The sequence below is a fragment of the Schistocerca cancellata genome, chromosome 9 (assembly GCF_023864275.1).
Source record: "Schistocerca cancellata isolate TAMUIC-IGC-003103 chromosome 9, iqSchCanc2.1, whole genome shotgun sequence".
NCBI lineage: Eukaryota > Metazoa > Arthropoda > Insecta > Orthoptera > Acrididae > Schistocerca > Schistocerca cancellata.
The window spans coordinates 337,394,447-337,413,183 of NC_064634.1; the positions used below are offsets into that span (position 1 = coordinate 337,394,447).

The 18,737-nt window shown below is 41.3% G+C and overlaps 1 protein-coding gene across 1 annotated transcript in view; it reads left to right on the forward strand.

Moving 5' to 3' along the window:
• Positions 1–18,737, forward strand: part of LOC126100911 (protein HGH1 homolog) — an 86,313-nt gene that overhangs the window by 10,842 nt on the left and 56,734 nt on the right. The window contains exons 3-4 of the mRNA XM_049911577.1: positions 3,757–4,025; positions 9,626–9,747. Of these exons, the coding sequence (XP_049767534.1) occupies positions 3,757–4,025; positions 9,626–9,747 (391 nt within the window). The remainder of the gene's footprint in view (positions 1–3,756; positions 4,026–9,625; positions 9,748–18,737) is intronic.

The window sequence follows — 18,737 nt, forward strand, 5'->3', positions numbered from 1 at the left end:
TCACAATTTCAGCCATTCCTTGGTCCATTGACATCTCCTTTTTTTTTCCACATACAGTGTTAAAGCCAGTGCAGTATAACCTTTATCTGTATCAGTAAGAATTTTCTACATACAAAAGCATTTGTCATCAGTAAACTTGCATTTAAAGTGAAGCCTTTTGTTAACTTTCAATTGTTTGCTCTATTGTGGGTCTGTCTGTATATACATGAGAGAAACAAGAGTTATGGCCATACAGCCAATACCAGCTATTTAGCTCTCCATGCCTGGGAAACTGTTTGTGGGTTAGGCTCAACTGTTTGCTTTAACATCTACGCACATGCTTGTCAAGCACTTGCTCCATGAACAACAAATTTGTCAAGCATGTCTGATCATTTATGGGCCGCTTTAAGAGCAGTTGAGTGGATGACGAGCTGCTCTAGTCAGAAATTTCTCATTTGGTCAGGCTATTAGGTCCTCCAGTCAATACAAGAACTGTACCCAACACAGAAAATAATGTAGACACCATGGCACTATTCTGAACATAAAAAATCAAGGAAAGGTCTTCCTGTTGGGTAGAGGCATATAGAAATCAGCCACTATGATATTGTGGACACAGCAATGAAACACAACTGAATAGATTGGTCTGTGCAGGGCACTTCCCTGTATGCTGTCATTTCATTGATGATCAGGAAACTTGTGAGCCTGTAAGGAGGGGAGGGGGAGGGGAATTTTGCAAATAACAGACAAACAGGGACCACCAGCAACCACTCACAATGTTTAGGATCAAAGTCTTCATGTATTTTTCACAAATGTTTAATATGCTCTCCATCAGAATCACGGCAGACATTCTGACAAAACACAACAATTGTGAGACCTGCTCCTCACAATAGTCCGCATGACCCACAGTTACTGTCTAAGATTAGACCACTCACCAATTTGTAATAGTTGTGATTGCATCCTCCACGACAATACTCATCCACATGTTGCTGTCAACTGATCACTCTACTGCAAAAGTGTGAATGGAATATCATCACCCACACACCCTGTTGTCTGACCTTCGCATATAGTGACTACTACTTGTTCCCTAAGTTGAAAAAAAATTTGACCAGAAGGCTATTCAGCTCCAATAATGAGGTGATAGATGATGATCAGCACTTTCTTGAGGACATGGTGATGGTGAGGAGTTGGTACGGCATGGGCATACAAAAACTGTCACTGTGTCTACAAAAACACATCAAGTGAAATGGCGATTACGTAGAAAAATAGATATTCAACCTTCGAAATAATGCAAATATCATAGTAAAAAGTTCATTTTTGTATTTCTTAAAAGATAGGGTACCTTACTTTTAGGATAACAGTCATAACTGACATGCTATGGTGTGATGGTAGTCTGGAAGTTTATTACTGTTTGCTTAGACTTTAGTCACATATCAGTGTGTTACAGTTAATTTTCATTTTGTGGCAGATCGCTAATATGGGGTGTTTCAAAAAAGCTTACCTAATGTCACAAGACTATTTCTTTTACATGAATCAAGATAGGAACTTGGTGTGAATTTTAACCTATGCATAATTTTTGGTTTCATAAGAACCATCTGATTTCAGAAGGGTATTTCCTTTACATGCATGCATATCCAACAATTTGGTACCTTTCCCATTTATGTTTAGAGTGAAAGTCTTCATGTATTTTTCACAAATGTTTAATATGCTCTCCATCAGAATCATGGCAGACACTCAGAGAAGAGCCAAACTTGTTCCATACTCTTGTGAACAGGTCTGAGATTACTGCATTTGCTGCTGTTGCTGTGTGACATCAGAGTTCACCCAAAGTTGTTTGAAGGGATATAGGACATCTCGGCTGTCATTCAACCCCCCACTCCCATAAAAAAAGAAAAAAATAGAGGGGGGGGGGTAAGGGAGGGGAGGAGGAGGAGAAGAAGAAGGGAGATGTGAGATTAGAGTACCTTGGTGGCCCCTTACAGCTGATCCATCATGGAGGCAACTGATTATCAAGAAGTGCTGTTACTTACAGGTACCAATGCAGTGGTGTTCTACCCTGTTGAAAAATGAAATTTTTGGCATTTTATTGTAACTGTGGTAAAACACAGATCGCCAACAAATCCAGGTATGTATTTTCTGTAATGGAGTGTGCTAGCTGTATCATGGTGATTCCTAATGGCAACCATGTGAACAGACGATCTACAACTGTCATCAAGGTAAACTTTTGGTTTTGATGCACAAGTTAAAATTTATTCCAAGTTTCTGTCTTCAGTCATATGGAAGATAATGTTTTGTGAAATGTAGGAATCGTTTTGAAACACCCTGTATAATACAGTGTATAGGATTAGGCAGTATGAAATAATTGGCACTTGTTTATTATGTCAGGATTTAGTCCACTTACAATAAGGTACATACACTATGTGATCAAAAGTATCCGGACACCTGGCTGAAAATGACTTAAAAGTTCATGGCGCCTGCCATCGGTAATGCTGGAATTCAGTATTGTGTTGGTCCACCCTTAGTCTTGATGACAGCTTCCACTCTCACAGGCAGACATTCAGTCAGATGCTGGAAGGTTTCTTGGGGAATGGTAGCCCATTCTTCATGGGGTGCTGCACTAAGAAGAGGTATTGATGTCAGTTGGTGAGGCGTGACATGAAGTCGGCATTCCAAAGCATTCCAAAGATGTTCTGTAGGATTCAGGTCAGGATTCTGTGCAGGCTAGTCCATTACAGGGATGTTATTGTTGTGTAACCACTCCGCCACAGGCTGTGCATTGTGAACAGGTGTTCGATCTTGTTGAAAGATACAATCGCCATCCCCGAATTGCTCTTCAACAATGGGAAGCAAGAAGGTGCTTAAAACATCAATGTAGGCCTGTGCTGTGATAGTACCATGCAAAATAACAAGGCGTGCAAGCACCCTCCACGAAAAACATGACCACCCCATAATACTACCGCCTCCGAATTTTACTGTTGGCACTACGCACGCTGGCAGTTGCCGTTCACTTGGCATTTGCCCTACCCACACCCTGCCATCGGATCTCCACATTGTGCACCGTGATTCATCACTCAATACAATGTTTTTTAACTTTTCAGTCGTCCAATGTTTACTCTCCTTACACCAAGCAAGGTGTTGTTTGGCATTTACTGGCGTGATGTGTGGCTTATGAGCAGCCGCTCAATGATGAGTTTTCTCACCTCCAACCTAACTGTCAAAGTACTTGCAGTGGATCCTGATGCAGTTTGGAATTCCTATGTGATGTTCTGGATAGATGTCTGCCTATTACACATTATGACCCTCTTCAACTGTTGGCTGTCTCTTTCAGTCAACAGACGAAGTCGGCCTGTATGCTTTTGTGCTGTACGCATCTGTTTGCATTTCCACTTCACTATCACATTGAAAACAGTGGACCTAGGGATCTTTAGGAGTGTGGAAATCTTGCATACAGATATATGACACAATTGACACTCAATCACCTGACCACGTTCGAAGTCTGTGATTTCCGTGGAGCACCTCTTCTGCTCTCTCACAATGTCTAATGACTGCTGAGGTCACTGATATGGAGTACCTGGCAGTAGGTGGCAGTGCAATGCACCTAATGTGAAAAATGTATGATTTTGGGAGTGTCCGGATACTTTTGATCACATAGTGTACAATAAATTATAGTACTTTGTGATGTTTGTGTGTTTAGGAGTCACATGTTGGAAACTACCAGTGAAGTGCGTTTTTGTTTGTATGGTATGGCTTTTGCTGACTAAGATCAATTTTTCCTTCAAGGAAGGCCCGAGTGACATCATAGTAGCTGTATTGTCACAAATACTTGACGCAGAATCGGCAGTTGCAGATCCATCATGCATTATCCTTTCAAATTTGACACGATATCGGGCAAATGTCGAACAAGTTGTACAGCTTATGGAGACATCTGGAGTGCCTGTTGATCGTATTGTTACTGTCTTTACAAACCAGACATACAACAAAAAAGGTGCAAATCTACATTACTTGGGACCAGTCTTCTCAAATCTGAGCCAGTCACCTACTGTTCGCAGGTAAGTGATTGTTTCCAGTGACTTGTCAAATATAGTTACTGATGATTATTCTGTATCTTTCATGCCCATTCGGTATAATGAATTGAAAATCAGAATTCCAGGACCAGCTGTTTACAGAGACCCAACACTGCGATAAACAAGGTGCTGCAATGTGAACTTTAAAACTCAGTTTATCATAAGCCTACTCAAACTAATTTGTATTTGCAAGTTTCAAGTTATCATCACCCACTGCTAACTGTGAGTGTGATTGAAACACTTGTACATAGAAACTCACACTGTCTCAAATCTAGATGGTTTGTCGAAAGAGCTCGCCCACACAAAGGCATTGTTTAGAAAAAATTGGATATTCCATGTGGCAGATTAGCAGGGCATTGTTAAAAACCAAGAATCAGGAAGAAAATAAAGAGAAGTACACACACAAGCAAAGTCTTTATCTTTTCTTCCTTTCGTGAGAAACATTTCATTTAAAATAGCAAGAATCCTCCATAAATTTCAGGTGAAACTGATTTTCTGTCCATCTCTAAGGTTTGCAAACCTTTTTGCGGTCAGTGAAGGGCAACATGTTATTGTGGAAGGCTGGAATTCACAAAATATCTTGCCAATGTGGTATGGCTTATATAGGACAGACTATATGAACTGTGAAAGAATGCTGCACTGAACATCAGTGTTGCTCTCACTTTTTGCAACCAAGCAAGTCCATTATTGCTGAACGCTGTATTTTCACTGGACATTCAGTGTAGTATGATAAAACTTTGATTCTGGTCTCAGCAACTCCATTATTAAAGAATCCCTAGAAATACACTGGCAGAAAAGCTGATGCAGCGTGATAGCAGGTACTAGTTGAACAGTATGAGGAACCCCATCATCTCCATGATTTGTTCTGATTGAAGACGATAGAGTACACCAGTGGTTACAGTGCGTAATAATGCAGAGGACATCTGAGTTCTGCAGTAGCAAGTGCGCTGCTGCCAGGAAGTTGTCTGTCAGTTTGATTTTGATGCATGTGCGGAGAGCAAGTCTTCATCAGTCGGTGACATCAGTCGGTGCCCAGGTGAAATATTGTGCAATTTATTAAATGATGCCTGGCTGCAAGCCCAAAGTTCGTTTGAATGAGGTACTGTAATGGCAAATTTTGATGTGTGGGCTGTTCGCAAGATTATGAGAGTGTGTTATTTCTTACATGGGTCCAGAGCCTTCTCAAACTTATTACAAGAAGCCTCTTAAACTGCCAGTAGGTTGAAAGAAAGTACTTTATTACAATTGGCTTCTTTTGCTCACATAATCATGTTCAAGTGTCTTTGTACTTGTGTTAGTGCATATGGCGTTGGCAGAAAAGTACATGGCATGAATGAAGTAGCAGTTTATTGTGGTGTGTATTCTTGTATGAGGGCATGCTGAAAAGTAATGTCTTCAAATTTTTTATTCCATTCTCAAGATAAAATAATAATGTCGTGGGACGAGGGCCTCCCGTCCGTTAGACCGCTCACCTGGTGCAAGTCTTTCAATTTGACAACACTTCGGCGACTTGCACGTCGATGAGGACAAAATGATGATGAGAAGGACAACACAAGGGAATCGAACCCGGGCCCTTAGGATTGACAGTCTGTCGTGCTGACCACTCAGCTACCGGGGGCGAACCGTTCTCAAGATTGGGTGAGGTAATACATGCCATGCACATTACTTGATCGACTTTCCTAATTCATTAATGCATGTTGCAACCCTCTGCTGCTAGAGGGTTCCAGATTGGGCTTGTAACATGGTGATGTGTTATGTAACTGTTGAGGAGTACAGCGAGACTCTCAGAAAACTGAAATGATGCATTCAAAGAGTTTGTTCTCACATGGACACTTTTTCTGCGTGACAATACAAGACCATGCATGAGTGCTGCAACATTTGCAACAATGTGACACATTGGGTTCACTGTCATTGAATATTCTCTGTACATTCATGTCTTGGCCCCATCTGATTTTCATCTGATTCCTGAGCTTAAAGAACACCTTTGTGGACCCCACGTTGTTGGTGAAGAAGTGATGTAAGCAGAGGTGAGGTTGTGGCTGTTTTAACAAAATCAGATTTTCTCCAGTGATGGTATCAACAAACTGGTCTCTTGTTGAGAGAAATGTGTTCGTTGCCAGAGTGACTATGTTGAGAAATAATTATGTAGACATGAAGTATAACCTAGTGAGGCGGTGCAGTGGTTAGTGCACTGGACTCGCATTTGAGAGGACGGCAGTTCAAATCCTTGTCTGGTCATCCTGATTTAGGTTTTCTGTGATTTCCCTAAATCCCTTTGGGAAAATGCCAGGACAGTTCCTTTGAAAGGGCATGGCCGACTTCCTTCCCTGTCCTTCCGTAGTTCTATGGGCCTGATGACCCTGCAGTTTGGTCCCTACCCCCAAACCAACCAACCAACCAACCATAAAGAATAAAGAGATAGTGTATTAATAATGTGTGTTTTATTTTAAAAAGCCTTAGGAGCTTTCACATAAAAGATTTGGAGGCATTACATTTCAGCATGCCCTTATATGTGTCTTCCTGACTCTGTATGTGTTCTGTCGATACCACATGCACTACTGCACTTTCATGCAAACTTGAAAACAATTTTTTGAGCCAAAACTGGCTGACTGTGATAAGGACTAAAATATTTTATTTCGAGCAACAGGCAGCCTATTTGGAAACGTGACTTCTTATTATAAATTTTGAAGAAAGTAATGCAAATTTCTGCTTCCCAGAACATTTACCTTAATTATTTTCAAACTGAATTCTTTCTATTTGTATTTTCCTGTTCTGCCTTTCGAACTCTTTAATGAGGATTTCACAGTCTTGCCTTGACATCAAGATTGCAACAACTGGATCAGGGCACAATAAAAAATTCTAAAACTCCCTACCACAGAGAAATTGTTTCACTTGTGCTGCATAGTATTGAAAAAGGTGAGAAGGCGAACATAATAGTTTTGATTGCTTTAACTTTGATAAGGCCTGGATAAATGTCAGCCCTACCATTTTTTGTAACTGCTTCATAATATGCATGTTTTTAATGCAAAGAGAAAACATGAAACGGCCATCAGAGTAGTGAGAATTAATGAATTCCGGCCCGCCAGACTCTGGGTGGAACATGACCTTTGAGGATTTTGTTCGTGTTGATTGTAACATGGTGCCCATGGCGTTCTAACTGATGCTAAGCTGTCGGCCTGTCAGGCTGAGGATGAGAAAGATAGTGAACAACTGCCAACTCCAGTCAACTTGTGCAAGACAAAGTCATCCATGTATACCCTACATTCTTACACCTCTCAGTATGGAAACAGGTGATAAGTTTTTTCTCAGCTCAAATCAGCATTGAAAATTCTCTGGACAGTGCTAGGTGGAAGTAACTCTTTCAAAAGAAAATCACTGACAATTTTTCAAAAGAATAAGAAACATTTTCTTTGATACATTTTTCACATACTATATGTATGTACGTATGTGTGTATGTATGTAATAGAGGGAAACATTCCACGTGGGAAAAATATATATAGAAAACAAAGATTCTGTAACTTACCAAACGAGAAAGTGCTGGTACACAGACACAATAAAAAACACACAAACATGTATGTATGTATGTACCGTATGAATATAAGTCTGTGTTATTTGGCACATTATTAAAATAAATGTGAATGTACATATTATGTACTACAGTTTATTTTCAATTGAACTCTTGTGTATTTGAATTTTTTCCTCCATCTCTCAGTTAGTTGAACCCTGTTATTCTGAACTTTCACTAATTTGAACTTTTCCCCTGGTCCCTTGAGTTTCTAATTATTGAGAGTTGACTAAGTATCAGAAATTAAAAGATTTGTCAGCTGATAAGGGCTGTACAGTAATTTCAGTGTACCTTGCTGTAGAAGGGTGTATAGAAGGATTTGGCAGGTAAGATGACAGTTAATTGGCATTGTCTGCTACAAGAAACAGTTCTTGGAAATTAGAATGTAATGAGGATTTCTGTTTGTTCTCTTAACAATCTTTGGTTGCAGACGAAGCCACCATTCACACAGTTGTAGCACATCATTTTGTAGTGTTGTAGATCAGAGATATTTGATTACTTCAGTCTTTTACCAACATTCTGCTAAGGTATATAAAGAATATTAACTTTCCAGAGGTTTGTGCAGATTGAAGCAATATCTGTGATTGAAAAAACAACACTTACATATGCGCTGACAGAAAAAGAAATCGCAACACTAAAAATAATTAATGTAGAGTAAATAAATTTTGAGAATATGTTTCTGTAGGTAACATATTTAAGAGAGTAACATTGCAAGATCAGAGGCTAATGTAAGTGCGAGCTAAGGCTTTGAAAATGAGAAATACTGGTACATTAATAACTGGCTTAACTGCCAGACTGTTAAATGCAAGTATGCAAACCTACATGCGTTGTGTTGTACTGGTGCCAGATGTCAGTTTGTGGGTTGGAGTTCCATGTCTGTTGTACTTGGCCAGTCAATACAGGGACAATTAATACTGTTTGTGGATGATGATGCAGTTGCCATCCGATGATGTCCCATATATGCTTGATTGGAGAAACATCTGGTAAGTTGACACACTGTAGAGTATGTTGGGTAGGAATGGCAGTATGTGGGCAAATGTTTTCCTGTTGGGAAACACCCCAAGCAATGCTGTTCATGAATGGAAGCACAACTGGCTGAATCACGACATTGAGATGCAGTTTTGCAGTCAGGGTGCATAGGATAGCCACGAGAGTGTGCCTGCTTCATAATGAAACCTCACCCCATACCATAACTCCAGCTGTAGGACCAGTGTGTCTAGGATGCACATAGATTGGTTGCAGGCTCAGGCCTCCTCCCAGCCAACACATGGTCATCATTGGCACCAAGGCAGAACCAGTTTTCATCATAAAAAACAACAGATATTCATCCTACCCTCCAGTGAACTCTCACCTGACACTACTGAAATTGCGAATGACAGTGTTTTGGTTGGAGCTGTCCTTGAAGTAACTGATTTGTAACAGTTTGTCACCGTGGTGCCAACTGCTACTGAAATTGCTGCTGCAGATGCAGTACGATGCACCAGAGCCATACACTTAACATGATGGTCATTCGTCTCTGTAGTACCATATGACCATCCGGAGCATGGTCTTCTTGTGACTGTACATTCTCGTGACCACTGCTGCCAGAAAACATGTACAGTCGTTTCATACCTGCCAAGTCTTTCTGCACTATTGCAGAAGGAATGTACAGCTTCTTGTAGCCCTGTTACATGACGGTGTTCAAACTCGATGAGGTCTTGATAATGGCATCTTTGCTGCATTCTTGACTAACATCAACTCATCATGTTTAATCTCAAAAGTAACTGACACTCATGACCATTACGGCGTGTATTTAAAGCAAACCTGATCTGCACCCTCATAGTGGCACTACTAGCAACTGATGCAAAATTTGAATAGAAGCATCTTTCAGGTGTAGAAACATGCCACCAACTTTAATTTATGTCGCACAAATCCATCTTGGTGTTGCGATTTTTTTCCCCATCAGGGTATATTTGTCTTCATGCATGAATCAAAGTTGACTGATGTAGTCTGAAGGATTGGGATTGTAAATTATTTTCAGGTACCTACTTGATCGTGAGCGTTGTGTTATACAACGTTTCCTGCCATTCACTGAGTATGAAGCTTCAGTCGTTCGAAGAGGTGGCATAGTTGGTGCTCTTCGAAACTGTTGTTTTGATGTGGGTATGTAATAAATTTTTAATATGCTATTGGTGGTGCAGGTGCAGTTATTAGTATGACTTGTGAAAATTCGTTTATATTTTTTCATTGATATTTACGTTATTATCTACATAATAGTTGACTGAGTTTTCCAGTTTTTATTCACGATTGTCTTATGGCAAAATATCATGGGTAATCTTGTAACTGAGGAAGAAAGTGTTTTTTGCACAGGAGCAAGGATAATGTGTGGTGCTCACTCCAAAACCTCTTGTAGGCAGCTCATTAAACAGTTGGGCATGCCGACAACCACTTCTCAGAACATTTAGTCCCTTATGCAGTTTTTCAGCAGTCAATAACAGTTTGAAACAACAGCAACATTCATAATACTAGAAGAAGGGATGACTCACATTGGCCTTTACTCAGACTAAGTATGGTACAGAAGGAAGTGAAAATTCAACTGTGAAAACTGTTGACCACATACCTAATTATGTAAATAATTTTATAAATAATAAAATTAACTTCAAACACAAACTGAAATCATAACTGTTTTTCACTTCCTTCTACTTCATAGACAATTTCTGAATTAATTTTTCACTGAGAAAGTGAGCAACTAGCGTGAAACAAACTTCCTGGCCTATTAAAACTGTGTGCTGGACTGAGATTCAAACTTATCTTTCGTGGGCAAATCCTCTACTGACTGAGTTTCCCAAGCATGACTCACCACCTGTCCTCACAGCTCTACTTCCGCTAGCATCTTGTCTGCTACCTTGAAAACTTCACTGAAGTTCTCCTACAAAACTTGCAGGATGAGGGACTGGCAGAAGTAAAGCTGTCACGATGGATCATGAGTCATGAGGCAAAGGTTCTGAGTTCTAGTCTTGGTCCAGCACACAGTTTCAATCTGCGAGGAAGTTTCATATCAGTGCACACTCCACTGCAGTGTAAAAATTTCATTCTAGTGTAAAACTGACTCATTCCACATCATAATGATAGGTCACAATTATGATCCATGGAATATGAAGATAACTAAACTGAACTGAACAGTTATGTTCTGTTACATTTCTCATGGCAACTTATTTGATGCTGGTTCTCAATGCAAGGAGAAAAATCACTATTTCAGGAGTCCAATGTGAAAATAAAAATACTGCAGGAATACAGGAGACCACTCACTGAGTTGCATGAAAGATGGCAGCAAGAAATCCAGCATGCTGTGATGTAGTTCCTATCCATGGGATGGTAACAATTACTGAAATTTTTTTGCAAATTGAAATAGTTTACAGTGAAGGTATTATGAACAGGGCAAGTGTGGTTAAATGTTGTAGGGAATTTAGTAGAGGCAGAACAAATGTTTGTGATGAACAGAGGAGAAGAAGTCCTCCCATTTTGTCTGATTGGTGGAAAATAAAAAAGAGGAAATTGTTTGTGAAGACCTGCAATTGATGGTGGATGAAACTGCGATTTTCCACAACTCTCCGGAACCCTCGTTAAAGAGAGACACATAGGAATACTGGCATATCAGAAACTGTGTGCACAGAGGATCCAAAACAGCTGACAGGACCACAAGAAAAATTGGATCACTAGTGCCGATGAGTTTCTTGAATAATTTGCATTGGAAGGTGAAGATTTTCTGAGGTCTGTTTTGGCTGGAGCTGAAACATGGGTGGCTCACAAAAAGACAGTTGTCACAGTGATGTCACACCAATTATCCATCAGCCAAAACATTCAAAACCACAATTTCGGGCAAAAAATCATGTCCTCAGTGTTTTGGCATCATTTTGGTCAAATTTCTCCCTCAGGGCAAGACCGTCAATGGACAATGATATTGTGAGACCCTAAAAAACTCAAAATGAACATTCAAAACAAAAGGAGACAAATGCCAATGAGAGGAGTGTGTGTGTTACACAACAGTGCCCGTTCTCATACAGCCTTAGCCACCAAGGTGCTCTTGGACCGATTTGATTGGGATGTTTTGAATCCCCTCCCCCATATTCTCCTGACTTGGCTTCAACAGATTATCATCTCTTCAAAACACACATGAATGGAATTAAATTTTAGCTGATGAGCAGGTGCAGAAAGAGGTTCTGAAGTGGAGGAAGGAGCTGACGGGAAAGTTCTTCAAGGAGGGCATAAAGAAGCTTGTGCCATGGCCCACCACATGCATTAAATGGGTTGGTGATTATGTGAAAAAGTAGCCAACAAGTGTATCAACAGTATCCTGTGATTTTCAAATACACTTTTTCTAAGAAACATTTAATAATGCGGTACACTTACTTTCTGAACATGCCCCGTAAGAGGTTGAAAACAGTCAGCGTGAGACGTATAATTCCAGAGTGGTCCACACAGTATGTAAAGTTGGAAATTAGTCACTTTTAATGTAACTTTTGGAATATTAATGCTTTATGGCCAATTTAGGGTACATAATTCTCTTTTTCATGCAAGCAAAGGAATATTACATACTGCAACTGATTACAGTTCTTTCTACCCAGCTTAGTGCAGTAGAACTACTTGTGACAAAATAATTATCAGTTGTTTGGTGTGGAAAAAGGACAATCAACATAACAGTCCCAAGATTTACCACTGCGTCGGGTGGCAGCATAATTTCACCGAGGTAGCACACTATCAGGTTGAACAAAAAGCACCACAACTAAACAAACTTGCATGGTGAAAGTATGTTAACACTAATTAACACTGTCTGTTGCTGCATTTGATTGTTATTGTAGCATTACACCACTGTCAAAGTTGAGCAGTCATCAAACTCGAAAGCAGATTCACAGTGTGAAGTAATTGCAAGATATTGTGATTGAGTTAATGACATGACAGGGCATGAGATCCATCTCGAATGCTGTACATTTTATGAGCTGTTATAATTGTGGTGCGGGGTGTTGTACTCGGTAGAGCAGTTGCCACGCTGCGATCTTTGAGACTCAGCCCTAGCTTGGGGGATATATGCCCCCCCCCCCCCCCCCCCCCGCCCCCCATGAACCATGACCTTGCTAATGGTGAGGTGCCTTGGGTGCCTCAACGATACAGATAGCCGTACCGTAGGTGCAACCACAACGGAGGGGTATCTGTTGAGAGGCCAGACAAACGTGTGGTTCCTGAAGAGGGGCAGCAGCCTTTTCAGTAGTTGCAGGGGCAACAGTCTGGATGATTGACTGATCTGGCCTTGTAACACTAACCAAAATGGCCTTGCTGTTGTGATATTGCAAACAGCTGAAAGCAAGGGGAAACTACAGCCGTAATTTTTCCCGAGGGCATGCAGCTTTACTGTATGATTAAATGATGATGGCATCCTCTTGGGTAAAATATTCCGGAGGTAAAATAGTCCCCCATTCGGATCTCCGGGCGGGGACTACTCAAGAGGGCGTTGTTATCAGGAGAAAGAAAATTGGCGTTCTACGGATCAGAGTGTGGAATGTCGATCCCTTAATCGGGCAGGTAGGTTGGAAAATTTAAAAAGGGAAATGGATAGGTTAAAGTTAGATATAGTGGGAATTAGTGAAGTTCGGTGGCAGGAGGAACAATACTTTTGGTCTGGTGAATACAGGGTTATTAGTACAAAATCAGATAGGAGTAATGCAGGAGTAGGTTTAATAACGAATAAAAAAAATAGGAGTACGGCTAAGCTACTACAAACAGCATTGTGAATGCATTATTGTGGCCAAGATAGACACGAAGCCCATGCCTACTACAGTAGTACAAGTTTATATGCCAACTAGCTCTGCAGATGACGAAGAAATTGATGAAATGTATGATGAATTAAAAGAAATTATTCAGGTAGTGAAGAAGACGAAAATTTAATGGTCATAGGTGACTGGAATTCAAGAGTAGGAAAAGGGAGAGAAGGAAACATAGTACGTGAATATGGATTGGGGCTAAGAAATGAAAGAGGAAGCCACCTGGTAGAATTTTGCGCAGAGCATAACATAATCATAGCTAACGCTTGGTTTAAGAATCATGAAAGAAGGTTGTATACATGGAAGAACCCTGGAGATACTAAAAGGTATCAGATAGATTATATAATGGTAAGACAGAGATTTAGAAACCAGGTTTTAAATTGTAAGACTTTTCCAGGGGCAGATGTAGACTCTGACCACAATCTATTGGTTATGAACAGTAGATTAAAACTGAAGAAACTGAAAAAAGGTGGGAATTTAAGGAGATGGGACCTGGATAAACTGACTAAACCAGAGGTTGTACAGAGTTTCAGGGAGAGCATAAGGGAACAATTGACAGGAATGGGGGAAAGAAATACAGTAGAAGAAAAGTGGGTAGCTCTGAGGGATGAAGTAGTGAAGGAAGCAGAGGATCAAGTAGGTAAAAAGACAAGGGCTGGTAGAAACCCTTGGGTAACAGAAGAAATATTGAATTTAATTGATGAAAGGAGAAAAAAAAAAAAAATATATATATATATATATATATATATATATATATATATATATATATATATAAAAAAAAACAAAGATGATGTGACTTACCAAATGAAAGTGCTGGCAGGTCGACAGACACACAAACGAACACAAACATACACACAAAATTCAAGCTTTCGCAACATATTTAAATATGTCTGCTTGTGTCTGTATATGTGTGGATGGATATGTGTGTGTGTGCGCGAGTGTATACCTGTCCTTTTTTCCCCATAAGGTAAGTCTTTCCGCTCCCGGGACTGGAATGACTCCTTACCCTCTCCCTTAAAACCCACATCCTTTCGTCTTTCCCTCTCCTTCCCTCTTTCCTGATGAGGCAACAGTTTGTTGCGAAAGCTTGAATTTTGTGTGTATGTTTGTGTTCGTTTGTGTGTCTGTCGACCTGCCAGCACTTTCATTTGGTAAGTCACATCATCTTTGTTTTTAGGTATATTTTTCCTTCAGGGAATGTTTCCTTCTATTATATATATATATATATATATATATATATATACACACACACTCCTGGAAATGGAAAAAAGAACACATTGACACCGGTGTGTCAGACCCACCATACTTGCTCCGGACACTGCGAGAGGGCTGTACAAGCAATGATCACACGCACGGCACAGCAGACACACCAGGAACCGCGGTGTTGGCCGTCGAATGGCGCTAGCTGCGCAGCATTTGTGCACCGCCGCCGTCAGTGTCAGCCAGTTTGCCGTGGCATACGGAGCTCCATCGCAGTCTTTAACACTGGTAGCATGCCGCGACAGCGTGGACGTGAACCGTATGTGCAGTTGACGGACTTTGAGCGAGGGCGTATAGTGGGCATGCGGGAGGCCGGGTGGACGTACCGCCGAATTGCTCAGCACGTGGGACGTGAGGTCTCCACAGTACATCGATGTTGTCGCCAGAGGTCGGCGGAAGGTGCACGTGCCCGTCGACCTGGGACCGGACCGCAGCGACGCACGGATGCACGCCAAGACCGTAGGATCCTACGCAGTGTCGTAGGGGACCGCACCGCCACTTCCCAGCAAATTAGGGACACTGTTGCTCCTGGGGTATCGGCGAGGACCATTCGCAACCGTCTCCATGAAGCTGGGCTACGGTCCCGCACACCGTTAGGCCGTCTTCCGCTCACGCTCCAACATCATGCAGCCCGCCTCCAGTGGTGTCGCGACAGGCGTGAATGGAGGGACGAATGGAGACGTGTCGTCTTCAGCGATGAGAGTCGCTTCTGCCTTGGTGCCAATGATGGTCGTATGCGTGTTTGGCGCCGTGCAGGTGAGCGCCACAATCAGGACTGCATACGACCGAGGCACACAGGGCCAACACCCGGCATCATGGTGTGGGGAGCGATCTCCTACACTGGCCGTACACCACTGGTGACCGTCGAGGGGACACTGAATAGTGCACGGTACATCCAAACCGTCATCGAACCCATCGTTCCACCATTTCTAGACCGGCAAGGGAACTTGCTGTTCCAACAGGACAATGCACGTCCGCATGTATCCCGTGCCACCCAACGTGCTCTAGAAGGTGTAAGTCAACTACCCTGGCCAGCAAGATCTCCGGATCTGTCCCCCATTGAGCATGTTTGGGACTGGATGAAGCGTCGTCTCACGCGGTCTGCACGTCCAGCACGAACGCTGGTCCAACTGAGGCGCCAGGTGGAAATGGCATGGCAAGCCGTTCCACAGGACTACATCCAGCATCTCTACGATCGTCTCCATGGGAGAATAGCAGCCTGCATTGCTGCGAAAGGTGGATATACACTGTACTAGTGCCGACATTGTGCATGCTCTGTTGCCTGTGTCTATGTGCCTGTGGTTCTGTCAGTGTGATCATGTGATGTATCTGACCCCAGGAATGTGTCAATAAAGTTTCCCCTTCCTGGGACAATGAATTCACGGTGTTCTTATTTCAATTTCCAGGAGTGTATATATATATATAAAACAGTAAGTGAAGCAGGGAAAAAAGGAATACAAACGTCTCAAAAATGAGATTGACAGGAAGTGCAAAATGGCTAAGCAGGGATGGCTAGAGGACAAATGTTAGGATGTAGAGGCTTATCTCACTAGGGGTAAGATAGATACTGGCTACAGGAAAATTAAAGAGGCATTTGGAGAAAAGAGAACCACTTGTATGAGCATCAAGAGCTTTGATGGAAACCCAGTTCTAAGCAAAGAAGGGAAAGCAGAAAGGTGGAAGGTGTATATAGAGGGTCTGTACAAGGGTGATGTACTTGAGGACAATATTATGGAAATGGAAGAGGATGTAGATGAAGATGAAATGGGAGATATGATACTGCGTGAAGAGTTTGACAGAGCACTGAAGGACCTGAGTCGAAACAAGGCCCCCAGAGTAGACGACAGTCCATTAGAACTACTGACATCCTTGGGAGAGCCAGTCCTGACAAAACTCTACCATCTGGTGAACAAGATGCATGAGACAGGCGAAATACCATCAGACTTCAAGAAGAATATAATAATTCCAATCCCGAAGAAAGCAGGTGTTGACAGATGTGAAAATTACCTAACTATCAGTTTAATAAGTCACAGCTGCAAAATACTAACGCAAATTCTTTACAGATGATTGGAAAAACTGATAGAAGCCAACCTCGGGAAAGATCAGTTTGGTTTCCATAGAAATGTTGGAACACATGAGGCAATACTGACCCTACGACTTATCTTAGAAGAAAGATTAAGGAAAGGCAAACCTATGTTTCTAGCATTTGTAGACTTAGAGAAAGTTTTTGACAATGTTGACTGGAATACTCTCTTTCAAATTTTGAAGGTGGCAGGTGTAAAATACAGGGGGCGAAAGGCTATTCACAGTTTGTACAGAAACCAGATGGCAATTACAAGAGTCGAGGGACATGTAAGGGAAGCAGTGGTTGGGAAGGGAGTGAGACAGGGTTTTAGCCTATCCCCGATGTTATTCAATCTGTATATTGAGCAAGCACTAAAGGAAACAAAAGAAAAGTTCGGAGTAGGTATTAAAATCCATGGAGAAGAAATAAAAACTTTGAGGTTCGCCAATGACATTGTAATTCTGTCAGAAACAGCAAAGGACTTGGAAGAGCAGTTGAACAGAATGGACAGTGTCTTGAAGGTAGAGTATAAGATGAACATCAACAAAAGCAAAATGAGGATAATGGAATGTAGTCGAATTAAGTCGGGTGATGCTGAGGGAATTAGATTAGGAAATGAGACACTTAAAGTAGTAAAGGAGTTTTGCTATTTGGGGAGCAAAATACCTGATGATGGTTGAAGTAGAGAGGATATAAAATGTAGACTGGCAATGGCAAGGAAAGCGTTTCTGAAGAAGAGAAATTTGTTAACATTGAGTATTGATTTAAGTGTTAGGAAGTCGTTCCTGAAAGTATTTGTATGGAGTGTAGCCATGTATGGAAGTGAAACGTGGACGATAAATAGTTTAGACAAGAAGAGAATAGAAGCTTTTAAAATGTGGTGCTACAGAAGAATGCTGAAGATTAGATGGGTAGATCACATAACTAATGAGGAGGTATTGAATACAATTGGGGAGAAGAGTAGTTTGTGGCACAATTTGACTAGAAGAAGGGATCGGTTGGTAGGACATGTTCTGAGGCATCAAGGGCTCACCAATTTAGTACTGGAGGGCAGCGTGTTGGGTAAAAATCGTAGAGGGAGACCAAGAGATGAATACACCAAGCAGATTCAGAAGGATGTAGGCTGCAGTAGGTACTGGGAGATGAAGAAGCTTGCACAGGATAGAGTAGCATGGAGAGCTGCATCAAACCAGTCTCAGGGCTTAAGACAACAACAACAACAACAACAACAACAACAACATGATTCTCCTTATCTTGAATATGATGCACTTGAAAGTGATTCCAAAGCTGCAAAAATAGGAAAAAATGAACATAGTATGATCATAGTGGATGATCAGCAAATGAAAGTGTGTGGTATAGCTGATGCCATAGGCATATCCAAGGAGAGAGGATGTTATGTTTTATATGAAGAATTAATTATGAGAAAGCTTTTTGCATGGTGGAAGAAAGTGTCCAACTGATTTTGGGTACCAATTTGCTGCTGTGACCAAGTCAGGATTCACTGTTTCCTAGACCAGGTGGATGAAAAATGTGAGAGAGGAGACCTTCATTGTGAAAGACCTCATCTTTTTTCATCAGACAAATGCACCAACCTACAAAGGCACTTTGGCAGTGGGAAAGTGGAGGGATTTGAAATACGCGTTGGTGGAATTTCCACTCTTTCCATCAGGTTTGGTACCATCTGTCTTCCACCTCTTTTTTATTCCAAATGTGTGGCTGAAAAATAATTTGAGTTGAATTAAGAGACTATGACAGACCCTCCAAACAACCATAAAGGGTTGGAATCTACTCACTGAAAGAAAATATTTAAATACTTGCATTGACATAAGAAAATCAAAACCTGTTGACTGTGCACATTTAAGGAATTTCACTTGCAATGAATAGGGGTTCGAAAGTGGGCTGCAGTTTAAAGTTTCGATAATTATTGGTCTAATTTAAGTGGTGAAAGAAAATGGAAGTAGTCAGTTTTTCTTGGAGATTGTCTGGAGGACAATAGCAAAATGGTCATGTAA